At 49.1% G+C, this 27,771-nt stretch overlaps 11 protein-coding genes across 11 annotated transcripts; 6 read left to right on the top strand and 5 right to left on the bottom strand.

Moving 5' to 3' along the window:
- Positions 1-1,586: 1,586 nt before the first annotated feature.
- LCP9604111_8296 (carboxylic acid transport protein) lies at positions 1,587-3,297 on the top strand (the record flags this gene model as incomplete). Its single annotated transcript, XM_039076423.1, has 4 exons — positions 1,587-2,143; positions 2,198-2,328; positions 2,388-2,566; positions 2,626-3,297. 4 exons carry the CDS (start codon positions 1,587-1,589, stop codon positions 3,295-3,297), a joined length of 1,539 nt encoding a protein of 512 aa, XP_038925681.1.
- A 1,384-nt stretch (positions 3,298-4,681) lies between these two features.
- Positions 4,682-5,459, bottom strand: LCP9604111_8297 (60S ribosomal protein uL5; the record flags this gene model as incomplete). The annotated part of the gene is made up of 3 exons (XM_039076424.1): positions 4,682-4,808; positions 4,874-5,271; positions 5,457-5,459. 3 exons carry the CDS (start codon positions 5,457-5,459, stop codon positions 4,682-4,684), a joined length of 528 nt encoding a protein of 175 aa, XP_038925682.1.
- A 379-nt stretch (positions 5,460-5,838) lies between these two features.
- On the top strand, positions 5,839-6,777 carry LCP9604111_8298 (small nuclear ribonucleoprotein-associated protein; the record flags this gene model as incomplete). The annotated part of the gene is made up of 6 exons (XM_039076425.1): positions 5,839-5,856; positions 5,930-5,938; positions 5,994-6,065; positions 6,121-6,529; positions 6,588-6,632; positions 6,695-6,777. The coding sequence occupies 6 exons, from the start codon at positions 5,839-5,841 to the stop codon at positions 6,775-6,777; spliced, it is 636 nt and encodes a 211-aa protein (XP_038925683.1).
- Positions 6,778-7,567: 790 nt separating this feature from the next.
- On the top strand, positions 7,568-8,328 carry LCP9604111_8299 (pyruvate transporter MPC1; the record flags this gene model as incomplete). The annotated part of the gene is made up of 4 exons (XM_039076426.1): positions 7,568-7,640; positions 7,829-7,901; positions 8,007-8,165; positions 8,256-8,328. 4 exons carry the CDS (start codon positions 7,568-7,570, stop codon positions 8,326-8,328), a joined length of 378 nt encoding a protein of 125 aa, XP_038925684.1.
- A 641-nt stretch (positions 8,329-8,969) lies between these two features.
- LCP9604111_8300 (putative amino acid transporter) lies at positions 8,970-11,283 on the bottom strand (the record flags this gene model as incomplete). Its single annotated transcript, XM_039076429.1, has 2 exons — positions 8,970-9,137; positions 9,205-11,283. The coding sequence occupies 2 exons, from the start codon at positions 11,281-11,283 to the stop codon at positions 8,970-8,972; spliced, it is 2,247 nt and encodes a 748-aa protein (XP_038925685.1).
- Positions 11,284-11,693: 410 nt separating this feature from the next.
- Positions 11,694-15,688, top strand: LCP9604111_8301 (putative cation chloride cotransporter; the record flags this gene model as incomplete). The annotated part of the gene is made up of 4 exons (XM_039076430.1): positions 11,694-12,219; positions 12,270-12,861; positions 12,913-13,078; positions 13,133-15,688. The coding sequence occupies 4 exons, from the start codon at positions 11,694-11,696 to the stop codon at positions 15,686-15,688; spliced, it is 3,840 nt and encodes a 1,279-aa protein (XP_038925686.1).
- A 486-nt stretch (positions 15,689-16,174) lies between these two features.
- On the top strand, positions 16,175-17,764 carry erg12 (mevalonate kinase; the record flags this gene model as incomplete). The annotated part of the gene is made up of 1 exon (XM_039076431.1): positions 16,175-17,764. The coding sequence occupies one exon, from the start codon at positions 16,175-16,177 to the stop codon at positions 17,762-17,764; it is 1,590 nt and encodes a 529-aa protein (XP_038925687.1).
- A 1,081-nt stretch (positions 17,765-18,845) lies between these two features.
- On the bottom strand, positions 18,846-20,897 carry LCP9604111_8303 (uncharacterized protein; the record flags this gene model as incomplete). The annotated part of the gene is made up of 5 exons (XM_039076432.1): positions 18,846-19,967; positions 20,018-20,102; positions 20,159-20,557; positions 20,612-20,747; positions 20,873-20,897. 5 exons carry the CDS (start codon positions 20,895-20,897, stop codon positions 18,846-18,848), a joined length of 1,767 nt encoding a protein of 588 aa, XP_038925688.1.
- A 709-nt stretch (positions 20,898-21,606) lies between these two features.
- LCP9604111_8304 (uncharacterized protein) lies at positions 21,607-23,703 on the top strand (the record flags this gene model as incomplete). Its single annotated transcript, XM_039076433.1, has 4 exons — positions 21,607-21,777; positions 21,838-21,853; positions 21,902-23,241; positions 23,314-23,703. 4 exons carry the CDS (start codon positions 21,607-21,609, stop codon positions 23,701-23,703), a joined length of 1,917 nt encoding a protein of 638 aa, XP_038925689.1.
- A 166-nt stretch (positions 23,704-23,869) lies between these two features.
- Positions 23,870-26,053, bottom strand: LCP9604111_8305 (acyclic terpene utilization AtuA family protein; the record flags this gene model as incomplete). Its single annotated transcript, XM_039076434.1, has 7 exons — positions 23,870-24,444; positions 24,502-24,641; positions 24,692-24,895; positions 24,949-25,583; positions 25,640-25,818; positions 25,870-25,944; positions 25,990-26,053. 7 exons carry the CDS (start codon positions 26,051-26,053, stop codon positions 23,870-23,872), a joined length of 1,872 nt encoding a protein of 623 aa, XP_038925690.1.
- A 577-nt stretch (positions 26,054-26,630) lies between these two features.
- On the bottom strand, positions 26,631-27,389 carry LCP9604111_8306 (uncharacterized protein; the record flags this gene model as incomplete). The annotated part of the gene is made up of 4 exons (XM_039076435.1): positions 26,631-26,838; positions 26,912-26,991; positions 27,054-27,164; positions 27,228-27,389. The coding sequence occupies 4 exons, from the start codon at positions 27,387-27,389 to the stop codon at positions 26,631-26,633; spliced, it is 561 nt and encodes a 186-aa protein (XP_038925691.1).
- Between the last annotated feature and the right edge of the window lie 382 nt (positions 27,390-27,771).

Below are 27,771 nucleotides of genomic sequence, written 5' to 3' on the forward strand. Positions count from 1 at the left end.
GATTATCGGGAGCACGAAATAGGAAAAGAAGAAGAAGATGTATGAAGAGAGGAGGAGGGGGGTAGAGATCTGGTAGATGCGGAAGTGACCTCAGGAGGCCGCTGCCGTCGTTGCTGAGGTGTCGCTTATGGATGATCACGTGACACGGGGGCTTACTGGATCGTCTCTTTCAGATGCAGTGTTTGTAGGTAGGAAAGAAAAAGAAAGAGAGAGCAAAGTGAAAGTTAGGTAGCAAACTCATTGATATCTCGTTTGTCAAATTAACCTGAGAGTGTATGCTGTCAGCTCAAGTTCATATCTCTACCTATGTTAGTAACTGACCGCCTTCACAATGTTTACCAACACGTAGGTGGCTCTAGCCTCTTACCACTCACCCGCCTGGCCACGTTCTCTGAGTTTTCAAGTCAAATAGTACTCCGTACCCTCTGAACATATATCACTAATTCTAAGGGGACCCAATTTCTCCAAATGCAAGCTGTGGACGCCTACATGAAAATATAAGCTGGCCCTTAAACCATGGACCCTGAACGCAAGGGATGTGCATGTCCAGCCCATTTTACCCTTGACCAAGCTCAGCAAGTTGTAGCCTCTCGCGGCTAAAGCCAAGACTTTCGAACTCAGGAGATTCAGGATTAGGGATTGATTGGCCCATTTAACTAACTAGTTCCACTCTAGCGGATCCTGCCATCTAACCAGTATTACCATTGCGCCTCGATTCTTCGGAAGTTATCACGTGTGAGCAGCGCTTATGTCCCTTTAGTCCTTCCTCAATCTGTACGTTCAGTATGCGTTACAGATTTATTTGTTCTGATTTTTGAAGATGAAAAAAACTACATATGAAGTGAGCTAACTATTACACCAGCTTTAGTGGGCCCCCAACACACTTCCCCAGACCAAGACAATATAACCGACTGCTAATAGCCCACTAGAGCCCACTAGAGCCCCGAAGGAAGCTATATTCCGATGCCCTTCGCCGTAAACTGACATTAAAGACCAAACCGGAGGCACTGGAATTCCTATCGGCCCATTTTTCACTCAAGGTTCTCGGCGTAACCGATCAATGACCACGCGCACAGCGCCACGCGGCTTACTGGTGCTTGTCTATGTGGGCAGAGCCAAGTCCGGAACGACCTCTGGTCAAGTTCATCTCCACGCCAAGCCAGCCGTAAAGTGTGTGGTGCGGTCTGTTGCTCATGTCCTGTCCTGGCATTGGAGGCACGGTGCTTCCAAGCCCTTGGCATCCGCTTGGCTCACCAGCGGAGTGGCATTTTATCAGTCCGAAACTCGGGCATCCTGGGGTGCAGCGGCATTTGTTATTTTCCGACACGGGGGAAATGCGGGATGGAGATGCGGGGGACAACGCGGTGTGTACCTATAAAATGGCGAGCGCCGACATATAAATTGAAAGGGATATGCCACAGATTTTCCAGAAGAATCCCACAAAGTCTACTACCAAATTTTCTAGTCAGTCCGCTTTGTTCAAAGTGATCTGGTTTTTCTATTGGTCAGCTTGACTTGCCTGCTTCTTCTGTCTTCTGACCTTTCGTTCTTTTTTTCTCGTCTCCTTCTCTTGATAGATCGCCATAATGGCATCTTCCAATGAAAGGGCAGACCCCATTCCTGATGGTATGCTCGCCACAGCACGTCAGTCCATCGGAGATCTCTTCATCTGGAAGCAACGTGTCGAGGTGACCAACGAACACGGAGAGTCATACGCAGAATGGCAATCCCCAGAGCCTATCAAGAACCCCTTCAGTCTGATGGCGCAGCTTTCGGCTCGAGACTGGGTGTTCTTTCTGGTGGGACTCGCTGCCTGGACTGCTGATGCATTTGACTTCCATGCCCTCTCCATCCAGACAGTAAAGCTGGCGAAATACTACGACAAGTCCAAAACAGATATTACGACTGCCATTACTCTGACTCTGCTGCTGCGAAGTATAGGAGCTGCATTCTTTGGACTGGCAGGTGACAAATATGGTCGTAAATGGCCCATGGTGCTCAATATGATTATTCTGGGAATCTTGCAAATCGCCACCATTTATAGTAAGACCTTCCAGCAGTTCTTGGCTGTGCGAAGTCTCTTTGGTCTTTTCATGGGTGGCGTTTACGGAAATGCTATTTCGATGGCTTTGGAACATTGCCCGTGAGTATTATCATCCAGGGCTGAGTGACTTTTGCTGATCATCTTGTGAACCAGTGTCAACGCAAGAGGTCTTATGTCTGGAATCCTTCAACAAGGGTATTCACTAGGATATGTATTTGCAGCATGTGCCAACCTTGGTGTTGGCGGTGGAACAGATACTTGGAAGACCGTATTCTGGATTGCAGGTCAGTCTACTATTCCATCGAATACTGTTTACCTGTCACTAACAATCATTCCTGTGCAGCCGGTATCTCAATTGCAATTGGCCTCATTCGCATCTGCTTCCCCGAGTCGCAGTCCTTCATCGAAGCCAGGAAATCCGGCAAGCGAACAATGAATGCAGGCGAGTTTTGGCGTGAAACAGTAAGCATGTTGGGCAAGGAGTGGCGCATGTGCATCTACTGTGTCATTCTCATGACCTGGGTATGTCATAACCGCTATTCCGGCTCCTATCAGCATTTGTCTAATTTGTCCCGCGTTAGTTCAATTTCTATTCCCACACATCCCAAGATTCGTACACCACATTCATGCTCACTGCAAAGGAGCTTGATAACGAAGGCGCCTCACGGGCTTCTATTCTGATGAAGACAGGAGCCTGTGTGGGCGGAACCATCATCGGCTACCTATCCCAGTTCTTTGGTCGTCGCCGAGCAATCATCGTCGCCGCCTTGGCATCTGGAGTCCTCATCCCGGCATGGATCCTCCCAGAAGGCGAGAGGTCTCTGAGTGTGACAGGATTCTTCATGCAATTCTTCATTCAGGGAGCATGGGGCGTCATTCCCGTTCATCTAGCCGAACTATCTCCCCCAGCGTTCCGCTCTTCGTTCACGGGTCTGACATACCAGATTGGAAATATGATTTCCTCGCCATCTTCGCAGATTATAAACGCAGTCTCCGAGTCTACCTTTATTACTAGTACAACAGGCCATCGTGTTGAGGCCTATGGGCCTGTGATGGCAGTGGCAACTGCCATCATTGCTCTCGGTATCATGATCACTACTGCTATTGGTCCTGAGAAACGTGGTCGCCGGTTCGAAAGTGTTGTGGCTGGAGTTGATGAGGCTGCCGATGCCAAAACCATGGATCTGGAAGCAGGTGAAGATAAACATGAGTTGAGTAGCGAGAATATTGAGATGGTGGATAAAAAATTGTAAATTCAGTCTTAGTGGTGGTGATTTCTGGTCCTTTCGCCATGCTGGGAAGTGCAATATATAGGCTTACACCTACTATATTCTATGTCTTCCCTGGATACTTTACATTATCATTTACGTCAAGGACAACAAAAGAACAATAAGAGAGAATGAAATGACACTATACCTGGCTCTTCGCATGGTCCAACGTGAAACACGTAAACTAGAATGTACCTTTTGTACTTATACCTCAACCACACAGTGTTACTTGGAGAGGAAATAAAGCTAGTATACCATACATGGTCCTTGATTGTATATGCTCCAGACGGGTTATTTACAGATAATCGATGTTTAAAATAACAGTAGTGGCAATTTTCAACCCTAGGATAGTAATCAAAAGGTTTTCTTCCAAACAAATAAATAATTGACTGGCTAGGTAACTAGTTACTAAACTCTTAGAATCAAGATATATTCCTAACATTCAACATTATGGTCACGATATACGGGCTTTACTCAATGTTTGTACATGGGCATCCATACAAAAGATAAATTCTAGTGGCTTCTTGTATTTCTATAAAAGCCTCATAATTGACTGATGTTCATTGAAGAGACGAGCTACTCGGCAAGTCGTACGTGGACCGGACTTAAAAGACGCGGGAATCGACCAGCGGGACATGTTAATTGCCTAGGTTGTCGAAATTAGCAGGTTCGGTTGATACACATAACAAAATATATGGCGAGATGGCCAGTTCGCGCCATTATGGCCCAATTTATGGTCGAGGATAGGCCAGACCACCCTGTAGAAAAGGCTGTTGTCGAAGCGGCCACAAAGTATGATTGTATAAGCGTGGACAGTCCTATGTCGGCATTCCCGACAGATCGGAGGACCATATTGTCACTCTACAAGCTACGACTGGTTGATTTACTTCTATGCCAGGCAAATTGCACCTACGAGGATAGGATAAGGACAGACAAGATAGGCCAGAACAAGGTACTCAATCCACCACGAGAAAATTCTCGCTAGAAAAGAGACCGACTCTTTGACGAAGCCTATGAGGCATTCTCAAGCGAGTCTTGGCTAGACACTAGGTCGAAACCCAGCGTCCGCCATCCAATTCAACAATGGTTATGCGGAAAACATCACCTCTCGTGAAGCCTCATTGTGAAAAGGGAAAAGCAGCAGTAAAAAGGTAATAATCAATTCATGTCTCTCCCACGCCTATCCTGGTTGCCGGAGTACAAAATCAAGACCATTGTTGGATGCAGAGATCAAAGGGGCCCGCCGACTGGCAGTGGGGTGCCCGTCCACAAATTTTGTTTCCTCGAGTACTCGGGATAATTTTTTGGTTCTTGTCGAGTACCTCGTACTTCACAGGCCCTACCCAGCCATTATCTCTGATTTTGAGACTTAACGGATAATTCCATCGTACTTGGTCTTGTACCACTTCATGGTCTCGGAGGTGGTGATGCGGTGGTTGACACCGATCTTGGACTGGCAGCGACGGCGCTTGGCAACACGGGCACCGGGGCGGTCCCTGGAATTATTTGTTAATATCCGAGATAAATTGCCTCCAAATCCGGTGATCAGTAAGAAACTCACATGCAGACGAAGAAGTCCATGCCGTAGATACCAATGCCGGGATCGTACTTGATACCGAGATCGATGTGCTCGCTGATACCGAATCCAAAGTTACCGGTCTCAGAGAAGTTGCGCTTGCGGAGCTCGTACTCCTTGACCTTGAGGCCACGCTCGAGGATCTCCTCAGCCTTGGCGCCGCGGATGGTGACGTGGACGGAGATCTTTTCGTTACGGCGGATACCGAAGGTACGGACGGTGTAACGGGCCTTGCTGTAGACGGGGGTCTGACCGGACAGCTGCTCGAGAACCTTGGCGGCACGAGTGAGTCTATCACCGGACTCTCCGACGGAGATGTTCAGGACCAACTTCGACAAGCGAAGGGATCGGCAGGGGTTCTCGGCCTTAGCAACTTGGGCGGACTGCATCATGTTAGTCTCAACTTGTGGATGGTATATCTAGTCAAAGAATAGATATTTCAGGGAATTGAAGATTGGGTGCGCGCAAGACGAAAATGTCCAGGTTGCAGCCCATATCAAATGGAATGACATAAAACAATACATTCTATTGGGAATGCTTGGTTTGGATTGCAAGGAGCTGAACGTACCATGACGGCGGTTGGGCGTGAAGTGGTTGTCGACTGAGGAGACAAAAGTGATCGCGGAAAAAGAGAAAGTGTGGACTGTGGGTTCCCACACGTGATTTGGAAGCCCTGATTGCTGCTTAGGTAATGAGTCTAATTTAAGCGCTTAGTCATTAAGATTTCTGACCCGCATTCTGCCTGAGGCATTAAAATTGCGAACCTGGGCTGACTCATATTTTAGGTAATCCAGTATCAAGAACTGGCAGCACCTGACAAGCTTGAGCTTCGCATCCTTGGGAGGATCTCGCACTTTTGCTTCATCCGCCGCAGTAGAAAAACTTTCTCTTTCTACTGATCTCTATTACTCAGTCTCCTAAGTCGCATCCGTGCGCGCTCTATAGCCAACATGGCTTCCCACAAGATGGTGAGTTTCTCATTCCCATTTGCACCCCCGAAACCCGTTTGGTCAATGGCTGTCGCTAACTTCTCTCATTTAGCAAAACCTTGTCAGTCTGGTCCAAATCAATTTCAGTACTCGATTGAAGTATCTAACTCCTCCAGATTAACTACCGGATGCGCGTAACATTGAACGATGGACGTCAAATGACTGGTTCCATGCTTGCCTTTGATAAGGTATTTCTCTTCGCTTTGGAAACCGAGGCGCCCAGCTGATCTTTCCGTTATCTAGCACATGAACCTTGTTCTTGCCGACACAGAAGAATTCCGTCGCATCAAGCGGAAATCTAAGCCCACTGCCGGTCCCACAAACGCCCCGCTGGTCGAAGCGGAAGAGAAGCGAAGCCTCGGCCTGACTATCGTGCGCGGTACTCAAGTCGTCTCTTGCTCTGTTGAAGGTCCTCCGCCTGCCGACCCCTCTGCCCGACTTGGCACCGCCGGACCCGGCGCAGCTGCCACTCTTGCCGCGGGCCCTGGTATCAGCAAGCCCGCTGGCCGCGGCCTTCCTATCGGACTCGGAGGCCCTGCAGCCGGCATTGGTGGACCCCCACCCCCAGGTGGCTTTGGATTTCCCCCTGGCGGTTTCCCTGGTGCCCCTCCTCCCGGATTCGCTGGACGTGGAGGCCCCCCCGGTGGACCTCGTAAATACTCCCATTTTCCTAGGTTGACTGAGACTCAAACTGACTGGTTTCTTCCTAGCTGGTTTCGCGCCTCCTCCTGGATTTGCTCCTCAGGGTGGTCCTCGTAAGTTTGCGCAGAGATAACTGTCCCATCCCGTCTCCCATACTGATATTCCATTTTCATAGCTCCCGGTTTCCAACCTCCTCCTGGCTTCCAGCCTCCCGGTCAGGGACGCGGATACCCCCCTCCTGGATTCGGTGGCAGGTAATTGGAAATATGCACGAAGCAGTATTCTATGCTTCAAATTATCGACGATCTGATTTCACCCCGAAAGAAACAAGGGCGGCTCGGCGCAGAATAATAGCCATTGTCAACACCTCCAGCGAGAGATAACGATACGCGGACAGGCTAGATCACCCTGAGTTCTACTGGGTTAGGCGTTGCGGCGCATGGATGGAGGTCGTGTCGAGGAACGGGACAAAAAAGACCAAAATCCTCTTGAATTACGCATTAAGTCAAAAAAAATGTGCTAGCTTTTTAAACGAGCCTCTTCAATTCAACCGTTTAATATCCCAATTCTTCATCTCCACTTCCTCTCTCGATTATGCTGTGTCTTCTATATCATATGCTATCTAAACTACCCAACATACTCCGTACCGGGCCTTCCTTGCACTCTAGTGGCCATGTAGGCCTATGTGACAGCCTGGCGTTTTATATCTAACAGTAACTAGTTGTCTTTTTCCTCTCTATGATTTAGTTAGATCGTAACATGGAAATAGATTTTGGATGGTCAAAGTGGAGGTCAATCCGATATATATCTCCGATACTTGTCTTAAATTGAGCTTCGGACTACCATATTCTACCATATTATACATAACCACTAAAATTCAATCAAAGTTTATATATTAATACATCAGTTTCAACAAAGATGATAATGTAATGTACTGCACGTGACATCGCCGACACCGACAGCCGGTGAGTCGGCTTCCCCATCCTCTAGATACCGACGTTTCCTTCTCCGAATCTAATCCTGTGTGATAACTCTCAGCAATTTCACAATGGCGGCTGCTATCAAGGCAATTAACGCGAAGATCCGCTCTAACTCGGTGCTGGACTATGTCTGCTCAACCCGTACGTATTATTGACCCCAGTTTCTCTCGGCGCGATTGCCGTCCCGAGGTCGGCCAACGCCGACTGAGCACTGAAAGCGACGTTGAGGATGGGAGAAACACGCTTTCGGCCTTCGAGCTTGCAATTTTCTAAAGAAATGAAGTGTAAATGAATTGCACAAATTACTGACAACCTATGATGCTCTCTAGACTTCTGGGGCCCTGTCTCCAACTTCGGTATCCCCATTGCCGCCGTGATGGACACACAGAAGGACGCTGAGATGTACGTTTTTATCCGATGAATAATGGGAGCTTCGCCTTTCATCTTCCATCTCATCCTTGGCTGTTGAGTCTCAGAGAAACTGTACTGATAGCTCTATCTTCACAGCATCTCCGGCCCCATGACCGGTGCCCTCGTCGTCTACGCTGCCACCTTCATGCGCTACTCCCTCGCTGTTACCCCCAAGAACTACCTCCTCTTCGCATGCCACGTAACCAACTTCGCTGCCCAGGGTACTCAGGCAGTCCGTTATCTGAACTACTGGAAGTACGCTTCATCCCCCAACACCTTGTTTGGCTTTTGTCATCGTCCACAAGCATCTATAATCGTGATTACTAACCTGGTCCTACTTTGTAGGTTTGGAGGCCGGGAAAAGCAGCTCGCCGAGCAGGCTGCTAAGGGCAGCGCAGCTGCCGAAGCTGGTGCTTAAGAATCGTCTCCGAGAAGGAATTGGTTGTGCTTGCTTCCTTTCAGTTTGTATTGGGGCTATAGCATCTGTCTCGTTCGCAGAATTGCATCTTCTTACCAATATCGCCTGCGGGTTTATGTCATGAGACCAGATGAGCCCCGGCCAATAATAAAAGAGGAGAAATATAGAGGAAGACCTGCGGTTTTAAGGGAGACGCTTAGATATCGACGCTGGCTGCAATCTAATTCCGGTTTGCTGACAATCACTGTACATAGGCTCTATATTGTTGCGCTCGAATCATATTCCTTTTAGGATGAACTCCGTGACAACTTCGGGATTCGGTGATAGGCTGGGTCCTATCCTTGATTTATTCCCGGTCAGATGAACTTCTAAAGGAAGCTCCACAAATATGGTAGAGTAAATAGTATCCAAAACCAAGAAAGTATGTATACAGAAAGGGTAGTCTGACACCAATGCGCCCACTATACTCACAGTTTGACCGAGACTGTGAATAATGTCCCTAGTATGACCTCCGTCCATGCGTTGAAGGAACATATGAGAACCCAATGATAGACATGCCAGTCTAGGGTTGAGACAGAACAAAGGAATGCAACAAAACCTGTCTCGCCACGCTCTACATGATATAGAATGTAGATTTTTTTTCAAAGAGAGTCACAGTATCCCGGGCTTTGAGGGACGTCAGGGCCCATCCAGCTCATGAGGGTCAGGTACGTCGTATAGACGCAGCATATGGCGCCGAAGACAGCAAGAGTTACGTCGGCAACCGCCTGGCGCTTGGAGGCAGCACAAGCGCGTAGGTGCAGGAGGGGCTACAGCGATATACTGAGTCAGTCATACAGTTCTGTGGTGATTAGGAGGACACATGATAAGACATACCGGGTATACGTAGATCAATGGAACACAAGCAAAGCTTCCGACTAGCGAAACGAACTTGTCTAGATCATTCGCACCACACCAGGCGATAAGGGCACAGACCATAACCAGGAAGAAACGGAAGCCGTTCTTCTTCCACTTGATATATGGGTTGTACTTGCCACTGCGGGTGAAAAGCTCGTTCTCCATAATGCGGATAGCAGGGAAGAGCTGCAACGGAGTGCTCAGCAGAATGGCAAGTGAATAGAGGAACTGGACCACGTTGACAAATTTGTCATCCTGGGGGAGGTTAAGAAGGATGACGGTTTTCGTTGCCGATCCATACGCCGCGTAGCTCAGGGCACCGGCAGAGAGGAAGATAAAGGTAATGAGAACCATGACGCCGGCCAGGACACCAGGGAACCTGTTTGGCTGCTTCATTGATTCTTGAATCGGAATGATGAGACCGATACCTTCGTAGGTGAAGATGGCGGTACCGATGAACATGGACCAGGTTGTTGGATTGAAGGAAACGATATCTGAGATGCCGCCCTGGTCAACCAGAGTGCTGATATCGTAGTAGTAGATATATAGGAGACCCAACAGAATGAAGACATCAGCAATCAGGGCGGTAAACCCAAGTTTGCTGATGTCCCGAATCAAAGACAGGGGCAGGAAGATGACCAGCTGCAACAAAACCATGTACTTGATGTCAATGAACGTTGCGCACCTGCTCACAGCTAGCACGAATGCCTGCAAATTTTGCGAGACGAAGACAATGTACGCTGCCACAAAGCCTAATTGACTCAGGACAATTGATCCGAGAATGATGCGTCGCATGTGCTTGCCGTATAGAATGCCACCGATGTCACCGAAGGACCCTTCGATCTTCGTGCGAGTATTGACCAAAAGAATGAAAGCATAATAGCTGAGAATCGAGACTCCCAGAAGCACCATGCTACTAAAGAGCATACCACCATTCAGGAAGGCTCGAGGTAGGAACAAAATACCGGTACCTACAAAGGATTTGAGCAGCAAGAGTACTGCACCTGTTGTGGTAGTTGTCCCTACCGGTGAGCGTTGCTTGTGCTTTCTCTTCTTCCGACCCGGTGTTTCAGGCGGCAACAGCGCTGCGTCTTCTCCAGACTCTCTGCCATCATCTGGCTCGTCCCAGGCATCAGACGAAAAGTACTCATCCGGCCCTAGTACCTCATCATCTTCCTCCAATTCTTCTCCGGCAAAGTGTCCATAGAGAGTCAAGAACTCCAAGAAGCTGGTAGTCGGCAGTTGAGGTGCGCCGTGTCCATGGGGCGGCCCTACGTTTGACCCGTGGGCATCTCCGCGGTGTGGACTTCCAGCTGCTCTTCGTAGGTAATCCCTGCGAAACCCTCCTGGTACCCGAATTGTGTCAATGTCTTCCGTATCCGTCTCCGGCCTTGGTCGACTGACGCTGAAACTCTTGCTGCGCAAGAATCGCCCTGCGGCTTCAGCTTCGGCATCCTCCGCCCAACGGTAAACTTGTCGTGTAATATCACCACCTTGAAGCTGCAGACTCGAGAAAGTATCTTCGCCACCAAGGCTGGTCGCAATTTCCGACTGATTATCTGTGTGTTCCGTGACCAGATGCCGCTTGATAACTTCAGGGTCTTCTACCGGAGCTATGCTCGACGAGTCGACTCCGTTTTTAGTATCGAAAGAGCCATACTGAGAGGCCAACGGTCGGTTATCTAACGTCGAATGCACCGCAGGGGATCCGTTGTGTCGTGACGGAGTTCCAAATCTCGGCGGCGAACGACCGAGGCTTTCTTGGAGTTGGGATGCAAGGATAGAATGTCCAGGACCGGGGATCGAGGATGGATTGGCAATCGATCTGGAAAACTCCTGCTCGGTGGTGGTGTTTGTAACAGGTCGGCTGGCCGGAATACCCTGTCGTGATGACAAGGACGTTCCTAATGAAGGAGAGGGCACTGGGGATGCGAGGCGTGCCATGGAAGCCTGTCTGCTACCGAACTCAGGTGCGGGGGACCTCGAGCGCGCGGAGGACGAGGCTATCGGCACAGATCGAGCTGGATTTAGGGATGGACCCTCGCCATTATCCGCCATTTTGAAGGTGGCCTCAGGGTCAAGTTAGCTCCTAGCAGGATGCCTTGTTTAGGCCTGGGAAATGCGCATGAAAAGAAGGCCGGAAGCTTAAAGCAATAGTGCAGTCAGCTCCTCGGAGAAGAATTCGAGTGAAAAGGCTAGGATGTAACTGAGGAGGATTTGAGACACAAAAATAGCGCCAAGCAGTCCGTGGCCGATCAGCTCCTAAGTGCGGTTGACGGGATGCAAACTGGAAACTGTTTGCACCTATCAACGTCATCTATTGATACCGCTTGTTTTTCCTTCTCGTTCATTTAATATTAGCGCCGTCTCTGCGGACTCAATAGTCTTGCTGGGACTATTGGCTTCTGTTATCTATATTATTTTGTTGTTTATGTCCTCATGCTCATACCATAAATTTTGCAACTGAGATGGCGAAACGAGCCTTAGAATCCTCCGACTCCTTGTCCCGTCGACGCCCAACTTTCGCGACTCGAACTGCTCAAGAGGATGTCTCACGTCTTGACCCGGGGGACTCGGACCATGCTAACTCCGACGAACGTACTCGACTGCTACCCTGGTCACCGACTCCATGGGCCCGCCCGTATGAGCCCGTGAATTCGGCAGAACCAATTGAGGGCCGACGCCATTCCTCACCCATGAATTACTTCCAGAAAATTTCTCGGTGGTGGCATAACCGAGGGGATGGCGATCAAGAGCAGGAGACTGGTGAAGAGAACACTTCACAAAATGTGTACCTGTCTGCGGATTCCCTTCGTGACGCCCGCGCCGATAAGAAGGACAAGAGTGGACATCGATCCCGATCGATGGATGAGCCGAAGAAGCTTGGTACTTTCTCTGGCGTCTTTGTTCCCACGACATTGAATGTCCTGAGCATTCTTATGTTCCTTCGGTTCGGATTCATCCTGGGACAAGCTGGTGTCTTGGGCATATTAGGTGAGCATAGGTTCTCGCAAAGTCAGGACCCCACGGCTGATACATCGAAGGGCTGCTACTTATATCATACACAATCAACCTTGTGACAACGATGTCTCTATCCGCAATTGCAACAAACGGAACGGTCCGAGGCGGTGGTGCCTACTACCTTATTTCTAGATCTCTGGGCCCCGAATTTGGTGGCTCTATTGGCATTGTATTCTATCTTGGCTATGTGTTCAATACCGGCATGAATGCCGTTGGTTTAGTGGACTGTTTTACCCAGAACTTTGGGGCGCAGTCTGGGGACTGGGCCAACTTCCTGGAGGAAGGCTTTTGGTGGCAGTACCTATGGGGAACTATTATATTGGTATTTTGCACCGGGGTTTGCTTGGCAGGAAGTTCTATATTTGCGAGGGCAAGCAACGGGCTTTTGGTCATACTACTCGTGGCAACTTTCAGCATACCGCTCTCAGCAGTTTTCATGAAGCCTTTCCCAGTCCCCCGTCAGGGCGTGGAATTCACGGGAATTCGTTTGAAAACTCTGATGGGGAATCTCAAACCCCATCTAACCAAGGGAGCCGCGGGAAGCCAAATAAAAGGACGAGAGAACTTCCAAGACCTTTTTGGCATTCTATTTCCTGCAACAGGAGGTATTTTTGCGTAAGTTGGCGACAGCAGACTTTCAGCCCCATTTCACTAATTGGCCATCAGAGGTGCAAGTATGTCTGGTGATTTGAAGAACCCGAGCAAGGCTATTCCTAAGGGTACGCTCTCTGGGTTAGCTTTGACTTTTGTCGCATATGGGCTTGTCATCCTTGCGATGGCGGCCTCGGTGACCCGGGAGTCTTTTTATAATAACGTGAATGTTATACAAATCGTAAGTCCTTCTTTTTTGAGAGAATAACTACAAGCACGCTCTAATTGAGTGTAGGTGAATGCCTCTGATAGTGTGATTCTTCTCGGTGAATTCGCAACTAGTTTCTTTTCTGCCCTGATGGGCGTGATTGGATCAGCTAAACTTCTTCAAGCTATTGCGCGAGATAGCCTCTTGCCTGGTATAGGGATATTTGCCCAAGGCACACATAAAACCGACGATCCCGTATATGCCATCATTGTGACCTTTGTGTTCGCTCAGATCACAATGCTCTTCGACATCAATCGCATCGCGTCTTTTGTTACCATGACCTACTTGATGACTTTCCTTGTGACGAACCTCGCGTGTTTCCTCTTGAAAATTGGCTCTGCACCCAACTTTCGTCCGTCGTTCCACTACTTCAACTGGCAGACTGCAGCGGCTGGAACGCTCGTCAGTGGGATCAGCATGTTTTTTGTGGACGGTGTCTACGCTACAGGATGTGTAGGCATCCTGGTGATTCTCTTCTTGCTGATCCATTATAGCTCGCCACCCAAGCCTTGGGGCGATGTCAGTCAAAGTTTGATCTATCATCAAGTGCGAAAATACCTGCTTCGCCTGCGTCAGGAGCACGTCAAGTTCTGGCGTCCTCAGATCCTGCTCTTTGTCAGCGACCTCGACAGACAATACAAAATGGTCTCCTTCTGCAACTCGTTGAAGAAAGGATCTTTGTTTGTGCTGGCCCATGTTCTTGTGACCGATGACTTTTCAGCAGCTGTCCCCGAAGCACGTCGCCAACAGACAGCATGGACAAAATTCGTCGAGCATTCCAAGATCAAAGCCTTCGTCAACATTGCCATTTCCCCGGCTGCGGAATGGGGTATGCGAAATATTGTTTTGAATTCCGGACTGGGCGGCATGAGGCCCAACATCGTTGTGATTGACCAATTCCGATCGGACCAGTCGCTTGTTGAAACCTATACCAGTGGTCGTAGAGATTCAAGGGTTAGACGCCATTCGCTCCACTCGAGCACGCGAACCGAGGAGCCCAGCGAGTCTGGGGCGGCAAACCCGCCCATGAGTGGGCAGTGTTATGTCACGATCCTCGAAGATCTCTTATTCAAGCTTCGGATCAATGTTGCCGTAGCTAAGGGATTCGAAGATCTGGAGCTACCGGACCCCCGCGGTCGTCACACTAAGAAGTATATTGATTTGTGGCCGATCCAAATGTCCGCCGAGCTTGGGGCTGATAGTGAAAGCAAGCAAAATGTGCTGACCACTAATTTTGACACATACACTTTGATCCTTCAACTGGGTTGTATTCTCAACACTGTTCCCTCGTGGAAGAAGACATACAAAATCCGAGTTGCGGTGTTCGTCGAGTACGAGACCGATTTGGAAGATGAAAGAGCGCGAGTTGAGGCCCTCCTTGAGAAATTACGCATTGAAGCCGAAGTCTTGGTCTTCTGGCTTGCCTGCGGTGATCTCCAGGCTTATCAAACCATCGTGAATGGCACTTCGGTTACAGCTGATGCCCAAGAGAGGGTTAATTCTGCTCTACAGGGGGAGGACTGGTGGCAAAGGGTCTTACGAGCTCGTGCGCTGGATCAGGACCCGCAGGATTCGGATAGAACCAGCGACAGTTTCCATCTTGATAAGTCATATACCTGGCAAGGATCATCGAGCCAAGACAGTGGAGCCAAACCTTTGTATCATCGGGTGACTGGCTTGAGGAAACTGATTCAGTCCACTCGTCGCAGACGATCTGTCTCCAGCTTCCGGGCTCTAGGCGGAGTGAACCTTGGCATGCAAACGCATCGCTTGCTGGATGCGTTCGTCGACTACGACAGCTCCGATAGCCCGAGTGAGAGCGACGACAGCGATCTGGAAGCGTATGTCAGCGAGCCAGAAGACGGCGGAGAGGACATAGCCAGGGCTCGAAATGAGGCTGTACCTGTTCCCGGCCCTTCAAGACTCCTTGGTCGGTCCAAGACCGATGATTGCAGCCCTAGCGCAGACTCCCCGAGCACACCAGTGAGTGCGAGCCCTCAAGCAGAGGCAACGCCATCCAACCAGATAATCCCATCTATAATTGAGACTGGCGACGATGGCTCCCCGAAAAGCAATACCCCGGGTCCTCGGCCCCCCATCAGCCGTTCTGCCTCCAGAAATCGGTTCAGCTCCTCACCTATCCCTGAAGCCAAAGTGAACACCGAAGCCGAAGACGGCAATGGACCGTCTATCATGTTCGCGGCGCAAAGCTCACCTCCACGATCTGCAAACAAGCTAGACTCTATCTACTCCCATCGCCCATCTCCCGTGTCTTCTCCCTCCCCCGGTGCCCCCAGCAATTCACATACACATGCAACAGGATACCCTGGTGTAGCGTCGGTTCCATTGTCTTTCAATGACCTCCCGAGTCGAGCACAGCATTTGATTCTGAACGAGTTGATGGTCCAGCAGAGTGGTGATACCGCCGTTATTTTCACGACTCTGCCGTCTCCCGTGGAGGGGACTTCGCTTAGTGCCGAGGACAGTGCATCTTATTTGAGTGACCTGGATGTTCTGTGGACCGGCCTGCCCCCTTGTTTACTGGTGCATAGTAACAGTATGACCGTGACGATGAATTTGTGATGAATACAGCATTGTACATAGCACATTAGATTTTCTTAGATTGGAAGTATGTATTAAGGCATAGAGACGATCCCGGCGCTACTGCACGCCACAAAAATCTCTGCACTTGGATATGCAAAGGCAGAATTGTCCAAGACGAAGGGACATAACGAGTAATCGAGACGGGAAACGAAGTACGAAATAGGCCAACAGCTAACTAACTAGCTAACTAGTCAGCCTAACTAGGTCTAATATGACCAATTGGTATTGTTGTGGCTGTGATTGGACCGTTTCTCTCTCGTTCCCTGGTATACCCAGTAGCTTCAATCACTTCTCCCCCAACTTTGGACTCCATTTGCTTACTCCAGATAACTCGGGCTATCTCTAACTTAGGCTATTCTTCTACTCCCCCCCTCATTCTTCTTTTGCTTATGTTGACTTGTCTTCTATTTCTATCCTTTTAATTCCTAATCACTTCCCCTTTCTCGCCCCTCGAATTCCACTGTCATGACTGAGAATGCCACTCGCCCATTGAACGGTATGGGGGCCACAATTCCCGTTTCACGTCGTACAGTCGATTTCCATCCCGAAAGCACGGTTAAAGTCATCCCCTTGGGTATGAACGGAAACTGTGTCCGGGACGATAGCTCCGACAGCGCCTCCGTCTCCTCCGCCTCAGAAACACACGAAGCAACCGCTACTGGGGAACGAAACCGCCCGATAATGACTCGCAAGGCCTCTTCACCCATGGCACCTACCTTCATGGTGTCCGCGCCGGGCAAGGTTATCGTCTTTGGCGAGCACGCTGTGGTCCACGGCAAGGCTGCCATGGCCGCAGCCATCTCTCTTCGCTCCTACCTTCTTGTCACTACCCTTTCCAAATCGCAGCGCACGATAACCCTGAACTTCCGGGACTTGGGTCTTAGTCACACTTGGGATATTGACACCCTACCTTGGGACAAGTTCCACGAGCCGTCCAAAAAGAAGTTTTACTACAGCCTTGTCACTGAACTCGACCCAGAACTCGTCGAGGCAATCGAACCACACCTCCAGGGCGTCTCTAAAGGCCTCCCAGAGGAGCAGCGCAATATTCACATCCGCTCCGCATCCTCGTTCCTCTATCTCTTCCTCTCCTTAGGCTCCCCGCAAAGCCCAGGCGCCATCTACACTCTTCGATCCACCATCCCTACCGGAGCCGGCCTAGGCAGCAGTGCCAGTGTCTGCGTCTGTCTCAGTTCTGCGCTGCTTCTTCAAATCCGTACCCTCGCCGGGCCCCACCCAGACCAGCCACCGGAGGAGGCAGAGACACAGATCGAACGTATCAACCGCTGGGCATTCGTCGGCGAGCTCTGCATCCATGGCAATCCCAGTGGGGTAGATAACACAGTGGCCGCAGGCGGCAAGGCTGTGATTTTCCGACGCGATGATTACACGAAACCTCCAACAGTCGTCTCGCTACCTACTTTCCCCGAACTCCCTCTCCTACTTGTCGACACCCAACAAGCGCGTTCCACAAAGACAGAAGTCGACAAAGTCGGAGCTCTAAGAGACGCTCACTCCATCGTGACGGAGTCAATACTTAACGGCATCGATCAAGTGACGAGCTCTGCACAACGTTTGATTGAGGACCCTAGCTTCGAGGGCATCTCCGAGGCCACCCTCGCCCATTTCGGAACCCTGATCCGTATAAACCACGGCTTCCTTGTCTCCCTGGGCGTCTCCCACCCCCGCCTCGAACGTATTCGTGAACTTGTCGATTACGCCGACATTGGCTGGACAAAGCTGACCGGTGCAGGCGGTGGCGGATGTGCCATTACCCTCCTCCGGCCCAACGCGAAGGCCGAAGTCAAGCAGGATCTCGAACGGAGGTTTGAGGAGGAGGGTTTCACTACGTATGAGGTTACCCTCGGCGGTGACGGTGTCGGTGTTCTCTACCCGGCCGTCCTACGTAATGGATCGGACGAAGAGGGAGGTGAAGAGATCGATCAACAGAAGTTCGAAAATGCCGAGGGCCCTGAAGGTATTGAGCGTCTTGTTGGCGTCGGAGTAGAGGAGAGGAGAGAGGGCTGGAAGTTCTGGAAGCGGGCGACGAATTAAGCCGATTGTCTTGGCCTTGTAACGCAGCCCCTCCGACATGTGACACCTTCCCTCCCTCCTACCCGGCCTCACCACCTTCTTTGGTCCAATTTGGCAAAGCCTTTTCTTTCCAGCCTTTCAGGGCAGGACTTTCGTTCTGTCTTGGTTTTGATCTGACCTAAAACCTAGGCTTGGACCTTTCTTCTACATTCTCTGTACACATTATCCTTATCCACCATATGCATTATACACCCACTTCTTTCTTCTTCTTATTCATCATCCTCGGTGTCAATGTCAACCTGGTAGTCTACCTTGTTGAGTCTTGTCGTGAACTTCACTGTCCACGTGCATCTCCATCCCTCTTCGGATTCTGGTTATGATTGTGTTTGTTTCCCTTCTCCTCGCTTGGCTTTCTCAACTTGCATTCCGGGCTTTCTCTTGCATGAAATAAATTGACGACATGGCCATGGAAGAACTGCTTACCTTCTAGATCGGCTCAAGTTCTCAAATACATCAATCACATAATAATATTGCTCTACTCAGTAGAATTTGCTTCTATTTTCTCATGTAAAGCTCAAACAAAGTCAGTCATAGTGCTATCCACCTTTACTACAGAGTTCATATGCATGTTTATACTTGTAGCTAAAATCTGGTTAGAATAATACATCTAACAACACCCTAGAATAAATGCCTGAAAGTTGGCAAGATCTTGCCTTCCATCCACGGAGTTAACGGCGGTGTAGGCGACTTTCATAACGACTTCATTTTCTGCAGGTGGTCCTACTTTGAGAGGTTTTATCTTTGCTGCAGTAATTCATGCTGCTTTGTTCGGAAAGTTGGTTATCTTTGCAATTCTATGTGAGTGAAATTATGTTGTGGTATAGACTGAGAAGCTTTTATGTAGTTGTCAGGAAAAAAAACATTGGAACTGCACGACTATCTGAATTTGCAGGTTCTAATTCCTATTATAAATGTTCGTCGAAAAAGTAAAACAATGAAAGTATTGATTTCTAATTGAAATTATCCGATTCCTTAGTTGTCAATGCAACTTAAAACGCCGGCGCTAAGAACAAGACCAACCAATGAGATGACGCTAAGAGCTTCAAAAGTTGCCCATCGCTTCTTCATCTTCTTCCGCAAGGCTTCGCCGGCCCTGTTGCAATGCCATAGGTATTTTCTCCAAGCACTTAGCCGCCGCAGCGAAGAAGCCGAGAAACACCTTGCTCGGCCGCAACACACGGCTCAAGTATTCAGGGTGGAATTGTACACCAACGAAAAAGGGATGATCGCGAATCTCAACAATCTCGATACGCTTGCCGGTAGCATCTTTGCCAACAACAGCAAGACCGGCTTTCTCAAGTTCCTCAACAATTTCCGGGTTCACTTCGTACTGGTTCCGGTGACGCTCCTCAATTTGAGAAATCGTGGGGCCATACAACGATCGTAGCTTTGACCACTCAGTACCCTCCTTGAAGATGCATGGATGCTTGCCCAGACGCATGGTGTCACGGCCATTCTCTTGATTGCGTTCAGGCATATGAATGATCACATGGTTCTTGGATTCTGGGTGGAGCTCTTGGCTCCCAGCGTCCGAGATACCCATCACATGACGGGCATATTCAACCACTGTGAGTTGCATGCCGAGGCATACGCCCAGGAAGGGCTTTTTATTAACCCGCGCCCATGTGATTGCCTTGATCATCCCGCCGGTAGCGCGAGTACCAAAACCACCAGGCACAACAATGCCCTTGGCGCTACAGAGATCATGCCAGGCTTTGTGATACTTGACTGCAGAGTTCTGATAGGTCTCCTGCTCGAGATGCGCGGAGTCAATCCATACAATCTTGACTTTCTTGTGACAGTACATGGCTGCATGTTCGATTGACTTGGAAACACTGAGGTATGCATCTTTATTGGAGGTGTATTTCCCGACAAGGGCGATTGAGACTGTGTCGGTGATAGTATCTTGGCTTTGAACAAGGTGAACCCAGTCACTCCACGTGCGCCTGCCTTGTTCGATACGCTGGGTGGGTGTCTGACCAAGTGGAAGTTGGAGATACTCACAGAGGATGCTGAGAAGATTCTGCTTCTCGAGGAGTAGCGGTAGGTGATATGTAGTTGGCCCGTCGTGTACGGAAATAACCTGTTCCGGTTCCATTGAGCACATATTCGCGATTTTTTGGATGGTACCTGGATCTAGTGGCACCTCGCAGCGGCAGGCAACCTTTTTTCAATTAGCTTAGAGTGCGTGATACACATGGATGTAGAGCATACTAGAAGTGGACTCAATCCAGCGCTCCGAACGTCGGAAATGGATCTTTGAGTCGGCTTCGTCTTTTGTTCACCAGAAGCTCCCGGCCTAGCCTGGCGTTAGATTCCAGCAGTATGCCCTCGCCTGAAACAAGAAGAGCTTACGGCACGACAGGGACGTAAGCTACGTGAATTTGAACGAGGTTTTCTTTGCCAACCCTCTTTCGAAGCTGAGCAAGAGCGTAGATGAAGGGCGAACTCTCGATATCCCCCACGGTACCACCTAGCTCAATGATACACACATCGGGCTCGGCTTGGGATTCGTCAACAGGTATCTTCGCTACCCGTTCGATGCAATTCTGGATGGCGTTGGTGACATGGGGCACCACCTGAACAGTTTTGCCTAAATAATCGCCAGCTCGCTCCCTAGATATGATATCTAGATAGATCTTCCCAGTTGTGATGTTATGACCATGCTGGAGAGTGGTTGAAAGGTAACGCTCGAAGTTGCCGAGGTCAAGACTTATCTCACCCCCATCATCTGTCACAAAGATCTCTCCATGGCTAGATAAATCAATAAATGGATCCGCAGAAGCTGCTCAGATCTGCAGAACTCACTGGAGTGGGCTCATAGTCCCCGAATCGATGTTGATATAGGGATCTATCTTGATGGTGCTGACGACAAACCCTTTGCTTTGGAGCAACAGACCTGCACTCGAAGCGACGATGCCCTTCCCTGCCCCAGAAATGACGCCTAGAGATGTCAGTCTATTATGTCTGTTATACCTCGAAAGGCTAAACGTGAGATATGGAGTCTGCCCCGCTTTTCTCCGCAGGCTAACGGCGGAGCCACTTCTGGCAGATCACTGTTAAACTCACCTCCAGATACCACAATGTACTTCATCTTTCACTCTGAGGTTCAGAGTCGGAGAAGAATATTGATGAAATCGAGGCAAGCTTAGATAGGGAAAGAAGAAAGCTAATCCCGATTTGGAAATAGAGACATGTGAGATGGCAGATCAGACACCGCCTTCTTAGACTTAGTCTCGTCTTTGATCATTATTTTTGTTTGTTATCAGAAGTGAGCTGATAAAAGCAAGCGAAATATCTTTTCTGGTAAATATCAAGACTTGTTATTCGCCTAAATGCCAAGGCAAAATTCGGATGCCTTGCTCAGGCTAACATCCCGATCCGACCTTGGGAGTTATCCGACGTCATGACTGCTCTCCACCTGTCTGCGCAGTGCACACAGATACATAAGCCACGATGTAGGAAGACTGCCAAATTGGGGTGTGCAAGAAATAAATAGCATGATCCAACGGGATGTTTAAAGATGCTCGTTGTGGTTCCCTACATGTCGGTAGATCCCAGGCTTTATGACCGGTTGATTTGCATGCGGGCTCCATCTCAGGGTCCATGATGCTTCTGTGGAGAATACTGTCAGGCCAGGTCCAAAACGAACGAATCACACCCATAGCAGTGCAAGGCACTTTCTTCAAAGCAGGGGCAGTGCGTCTTGAAAAGCTTGACCTTCCCGAGCTTGGATTCTTGCCGGCACTTTTCACTCCTCTGCAACTCTTTGCTATATACTTGTCTATAGGCTCTGACTCGTGATGAAGTCTGGATCTGTGTCATGCGCCGGTCTCGCGACATTTGTTGCTATGGCTACATGCCTAGCCGGTGCGTTGGCGAAAGGGAATAGTTCAACTGCTCCTGTCAAACTGGCAGTCGCAAGGGACGGTGGGAATAAGTCGAGTCCACTTCTATATGGGGTTATGTTCGAGGTGAGAAAAGAGCTAACTCTATGCGCGAATGACTGTGTTGCTGATCCGTGATGTTGTTAGGAAATGGACCATTCTGGTATGGAACTCGAATTTGCTGCTCACTAGCATTACTAACTATCTCAAGGCGATGGTGGAATCCACGGGCAATTGCTGCAGAACAATGGATTTCAAGGAACTAGTCTTGGTTTAACTGCCTACGCTCCGGTGGGAGATGTGACAATCTCCCAGGATAGATCAAAGCCTGTCAGCAAAGCAATTACGTCTTCGCTCAAGGTCGAAGTGCCGGATGGGGTGAAAGACTATGTCGGATTTGCCAATTCTGGTTACAACGGAATTCAGGTTACGGGTGCCACATACAACTGTTCATTCTGGATGATGGGCAAATACTCGGGAACCATCAACCTGCGGCTTGTTGGGTCGCATAATGGCTCGGTATATGCCGATCACAATTTGACCGTGAAGAGTACGCATTCGAAATTTACGGAATTCAAAACTAGGTTCAACACTACCTACGCACCAGAAGGGGATAATGAGTGGCATTTGACATTCGATGGATCGAAAGTTGCCGGTAGCTCGTTGAACTTTGGCTTAATCCAACTCTTCCCTCCCACTTTCAAAGGAAGAGAAAATGGGTTGCGACATAACCTTGCATCGTTTCTGGATGAAGTTAATCCGGCGTTTCTCCGGTTCCCAGGCGGGAACAACCTCGAAGGCCTGGAAGTTGATTCTCGCTGGAAGTGGAACACCACGATTGGACCCGTAGTCGACCGTCCAGGAAGAGAGAGCGACTGGTTTTACCCCAATACAGATGCCCTCGGCCTGGACGAGTACCTGTGGTGGTGTGAAGACATGAACATGGCGCCACTCCTGGCTGTGTGGTCAGGCAAGTCTTATGGAGATATTCTCTCCGGGCCGGACCTCGAGCCTTTTGTCCACGACATCATGAACGAGATGGAGTATCTGTTTGGTGACTCCTCGACACATTATGGCAAACTGCGAGCTCAGAACGGCCGGAAAGATCCGTGGAAGGTTGACCTTATTGAAATTGGTAACGAAGATGACCTCACCCGTGGCTGTGACACCTATCCGGATCGTTTCAATCAAATCTACAAGGCCATCCACGACAAGTACCCGCACATCACTTTTGTTGCTTCCAACGGGGACTATTCGTGTTTGCCATCTCCGCTTCCCGAAAATGTCATCATTGATCTGCATCTTTACCGAGCACCAGATGACTTTGTGAAATTGTTCGACCAGTTTGACAACCAGCCTCGGAATCAATCAGTGATGATTGGTGAGTTTGGATGTCGCAATACTACAAAAGAGACAGGAACATACTGGCCCTACATGCAGGGCAGCTGCAGTGAGGCTGTGTACATGATCGGAATCGAACGCAACAGTGATATTGTGAAAATGGTGGCTTATGCACCCTTGATGCAACACTTTGATTTTGTGTCTTGGTCGGTAAGAATATCTACCCAGAAGACGTTAAAGGAACAGTGCAAACATAGCTGACCGCGCTGTTTTTACTTATAGCCCACCCTATACGGTTTCAGTTCGACTCCCGACTCTGTCACTCCTTCTGTTTCATATTTTGTGCAAAAGATGTTCGCATCCAACAAGGGTGACACCATTCTTCCAGTCCACTCATCAACAGGATTTGGACCTCTTTACTGGGTGGCTTCGAAGACAGGTTCACAATACTACTTGAAACTGGCAAACTATGGCCCCGAACATCAGAATGTCCAAGTGAGTATACCAGGAACCCAAACTGGTAAACTTGAGATGCTTGCTGGCCCTAAGTACCAAGGCAACACGCCCTTCAACGTGCAAATTCAGACCACCACTACGGGTGTCTTCAATGGACAGGGAAATTATTCAATAAGCATGGATCCTTGGGCTGTCGCTATCCTGGCAGTGGCATGAATGATCGTGCATGCTTCAACAATTGATGTTTCATGCGATGTGCGCATTGTTCATTGGTCCAAGCATGATAAGCATGTCCAATATGTGTCTTCTAGACTTCATGATAAAATTTCCGCATCTCACTAATAGATAGACCCATGATATGTCCCACAAGATGAATAAAGACTCAATCCAAAATCTCCGCCGGCACATCCACAACCTTATCCCGCACATAATCCGCAAACCCCTTACCAAACCCATCTAATCGACTCGAGCTGCTTACACCCCGACCAAGAATCCCATAAATCACAAAGTGAACGGCATGAATGTACGGGAATTCTACCCTCTCAACTAAGAAGGACTCATCCCAGTCATCATCATCAACGAGCATCTCTCGCAATCTTTCAACGCTCATATAAGACCGCAACCAAGGCCAGTGAGTAGCGTCAGGGACAAAGATCCCAAAGTTGAGATTAGATCCTTTATCACCAGATCGGGCAAGAGCAATGTCTCCCAATCGAATAGACCGAGTTGGAGATTGGAGGAGGGCGACTTCATCGCTGGATGGGGTGTGGTTGTAGCTTACGCGTGGCTGCAGAGCTTTGTATGCTGGAGGATGACCTGTTGGGAACGAGATGATAGAATCGGGTCCGTCGATGAAGTGGATCTCCTCGTCGAGATCATCCTGTTTGACTATAGCGGGATAGTAGGCTAGGAATGGACGTGGGACTGCTGTGCGCATGTCGAGAGAGGAGTGGAATCCTGAGTGGTCAGTCAGCTTGGAGTATGGATATTACTATAACAGATATTGGTCCGCACCCGAGAAATGTTTGAGAGAAATTTCTTGCATTGCTCTTGCGACAGCGAGAACGGCATCGGCCTCGACTGCAGCAATAAAGATCCGTAGGTATGTCGTGCTTTGTCGCTGTGAACGAGGGTCCGGGGCAGGAACACCGATTCTAGATATTCTGTCAGCACTGGTTCAAGCTGAAAGAGGAGAGAAAGGTACCTTTGGAATTCAAGTGTCTCGATCTTATCGATGGATTCCTTCGGAATGAAATGTCGGAGTTGTCTTTCGATCAGATCCCACTTCTTATCAGACCCATATCCAGTAGCATTCAGTAAAAGCTGGGCCTCGAAACCACCAGGATAAAACACAGCCAGCTTGGTTGTTGGAGGGGGTGCATAGCCTCGTACTCCATGAACACGAACTCTAGACTCCAGTAAGCAGACCAACACAACGATGAATAAAAGAAGGAAACTTACCTATCCTTTCCAACTTGTTCAACCACAATATCATCTAACACAGCACTAACATCACTATTCAGGTAAATATTTCCCTGAAGCTCATATAAAAATTGACACCGAACAGTATCAACGTCAACGATACCACCGGTTCCAGGATGCTTCGCAATGACGCAAGACCCATCGACATCAATCTCCGCAATGGGGAAGCCCGGCTTAACAAACATATCAATGGGGTGTCGATCAAACCCAGAGAAGTTACCGCCCGTAACATAGGCTGAGCACTCAATAAGGTGACCCGCCACCAGGGACCCAGCCAGACGGTCATAGTCCGACTCCGACCAGGAGTGCCAGTACCACGCCGCCGCAATAACAGGACTGGCGTCTGCAACCCGGCCACAGATAATGATATCTGCCCCACGACGGAGGCCGTCCACGATTCCCCGGGCACCGAGGTAGGCGTGTGCTGAAACCATAGGGATAGGCTTGGTGGTGTTGGTGAATGCATAGGTGAGAGGGCTAGGTTTGATGGAACTGTTTTCGGCGTCGAGGTGTTGGAGTTGTTCTGGGGATTGCGGCATGTTAGGGCCGAATTTGGTGTAGAGGTCGTCCCCAGATAGGTAAGCTACTCGTAAAGCGAGGCCTTTTTGGTGGATCTATTTGGACGATTGATTTAGTATATAGATTGGTATAGTTGAGGAATTGTACTAACCAATTCGTGTACTTTCAAAGCTAGCCCTTTGGGGTTGAGAGCTCCTCCATTTAGTACGACTTTGATGCCTTTTTCGGCAATCACATTGATGGTCTGCTGGATACCCTGCCAGGCTGTCTGCTCATATCCGGAGTGTTCGCCACGTTGGAAGGACTGGGCATTATTTGCCATGTTGACCTCTGAGCTTAGTTAGTCCTTGGTATCTCTTTCCTTTATACCAAGCAACCTACCGGCCAGGTAATCGCCCGTGATGAAGTCAACATCTCCTAGAGTCGCTTGCCGATACATTTCGTATGCAGGATCACCTTTGTACGTTAGTCCTGTTGGTTTAATCTCAGTGCTCCCCATACCATGATAACCAGAGCAATTGGCAACTCTGACTGGTGGCCTATTTTCACTTGGACTGGCAGACATTGTACGGTTGTTGTAACCAGTTCTTAATTTTCATAAGGTATTGAGAAATAAAGTGTTGATTTGAACTAGATCCTTGTAAAGTATGACCGAATAGTATTTAAGGGCCGAAGGCTTCTAATGTTATACAATTCCAAAGGTTATTTATTCCAAGTTCGGGGACCCCCCTCGGTTAGAGAGGAGCACCGAAGTACCGGAAAATCTTAGTCGTAAACTCCGTGGGCCGTGGGATTTATCTATAGCCCCATTGAGCGAACCAATCAAACGAGACTGGTGGCCTTTCCTCGGGCTAATTTAAGCCTAGTGGTTTTGATTGAGGCTGGCTGACCTTAACCTGCGGAGTACGAACTGTGGAGATTATCCCGTGGAATGTTACTCTTTTTTTCCCGTGGCGTTTTCCAAAGCGCCTGCTATGTGGGGACCATATCAATCCGTGCTCGATTGGGACAACTCCCAATTTATGGACCAGTAGGATGTTATCGCAAATGTTGGATGTTGGTAAGATTTGGATACTCTCGTACTCTCCAAGAAATTGTCGGTGTCGTTGATATCGTCAAAGCCTTGGACGATCTAACACCCTCTAAGCTTGCTCATCCTGGAGTCTATCTCTTGTGATCTTGACCCTGATCCACTTGCTCTCCAGACTAGGTTGTCTAATAACAGAATCCATGACCACATCCACATCACGCTCCCTTTCAGTCTCAAATAGCTCCATATCGAAACGGGCACAGATATAGGCGACTGCGAGATACAACTCTGCGTTAGCAAGATTGATACCGAGACACACTCTGGTACCCCGGCCGAAACCCAAGAAGTAGTTTGCCGAAGTAGTTTGCCCTTAATGAAGGGTCGTCAATCTACCGTTGTGGTTCGAATGTATATGGTTCTGGGAAGATTGTGGGATCAGTATGAAGGAGGTAATGCGATTGCATAACACTTGTCTGTTGTGTTGATTGGTTTGTTAGCAACGTGTGCCAAAGAAGTTTCCGGTTGTTTATCTTACGCCGGGTGGAATCGTCCAATCCTTGTATTTGAGCTCTTCCTCGGGGGCGTATCTTGGTATACAACTCGAAACAACGTGAGATAGCCTCACGCCTTCGGTGATCATAGCAGACTAGAGGACTTGGTTAATACATATGACGTTATGGGAATCATTCTGATGTCAGCAGCAACTCACGAAATAAGGAATGGCTTCTAGCTCAGCAAGTGAAATGCGGGAGTCAGGCCGGGGCATATGCTGTGCCAGTTCCTTCCTTACTCGATCTAAGACATGCGGGGTGTCAAGAAGCAGGAATAAAATGACGGCTAAAGATCTCGCGGTCGTTTCAGTTCCCCCCATGACAAGCAAACCTGCCTCCGCTGAAAGGCGAGCAGGGGTTTTGTCACTGGGCAGTAGGTTGCTCTGAAGGATATCCTGGAATATAGACTAGGATACAGATTTTTCAAGCTGACTAGTCTTTTCTTCTTCGACTGCAGTCTAGATCATGTCCTTGAACAGGGCTCTGTTCCATAGTACAAGCGTAGCAGCTGGACTGAGCTTCGTCACTAACTTAGGTAGAAGCAATATAATGACCGCTTTGGCTACCTATAGGAATTGACGAGTAAAAGGTCCTATCTGCGCCATCTTGGCGTAGCCCTCGAGCTCCTCCTCGGCCTAGTCGGGCTCACCCAACTTATTCCAATCTTTTCCAAATGTATAAGCAGAGATTATATATATAGTC

Source organism: Penicillium roqueforti (genome assembly GCF_015533775.1).
Source record: "Penicillium roqueforti strain LCP96 04111 chromosome Unknown scaffold_31, whole genome shotgun sequence".
Lineage (NCBI taxonomy): Eukaryota > Fungi > Ascomycota > Eurotiomycetes > Eurotiales > Aspergillaceae > Penicillium > Penicillium roqueforti.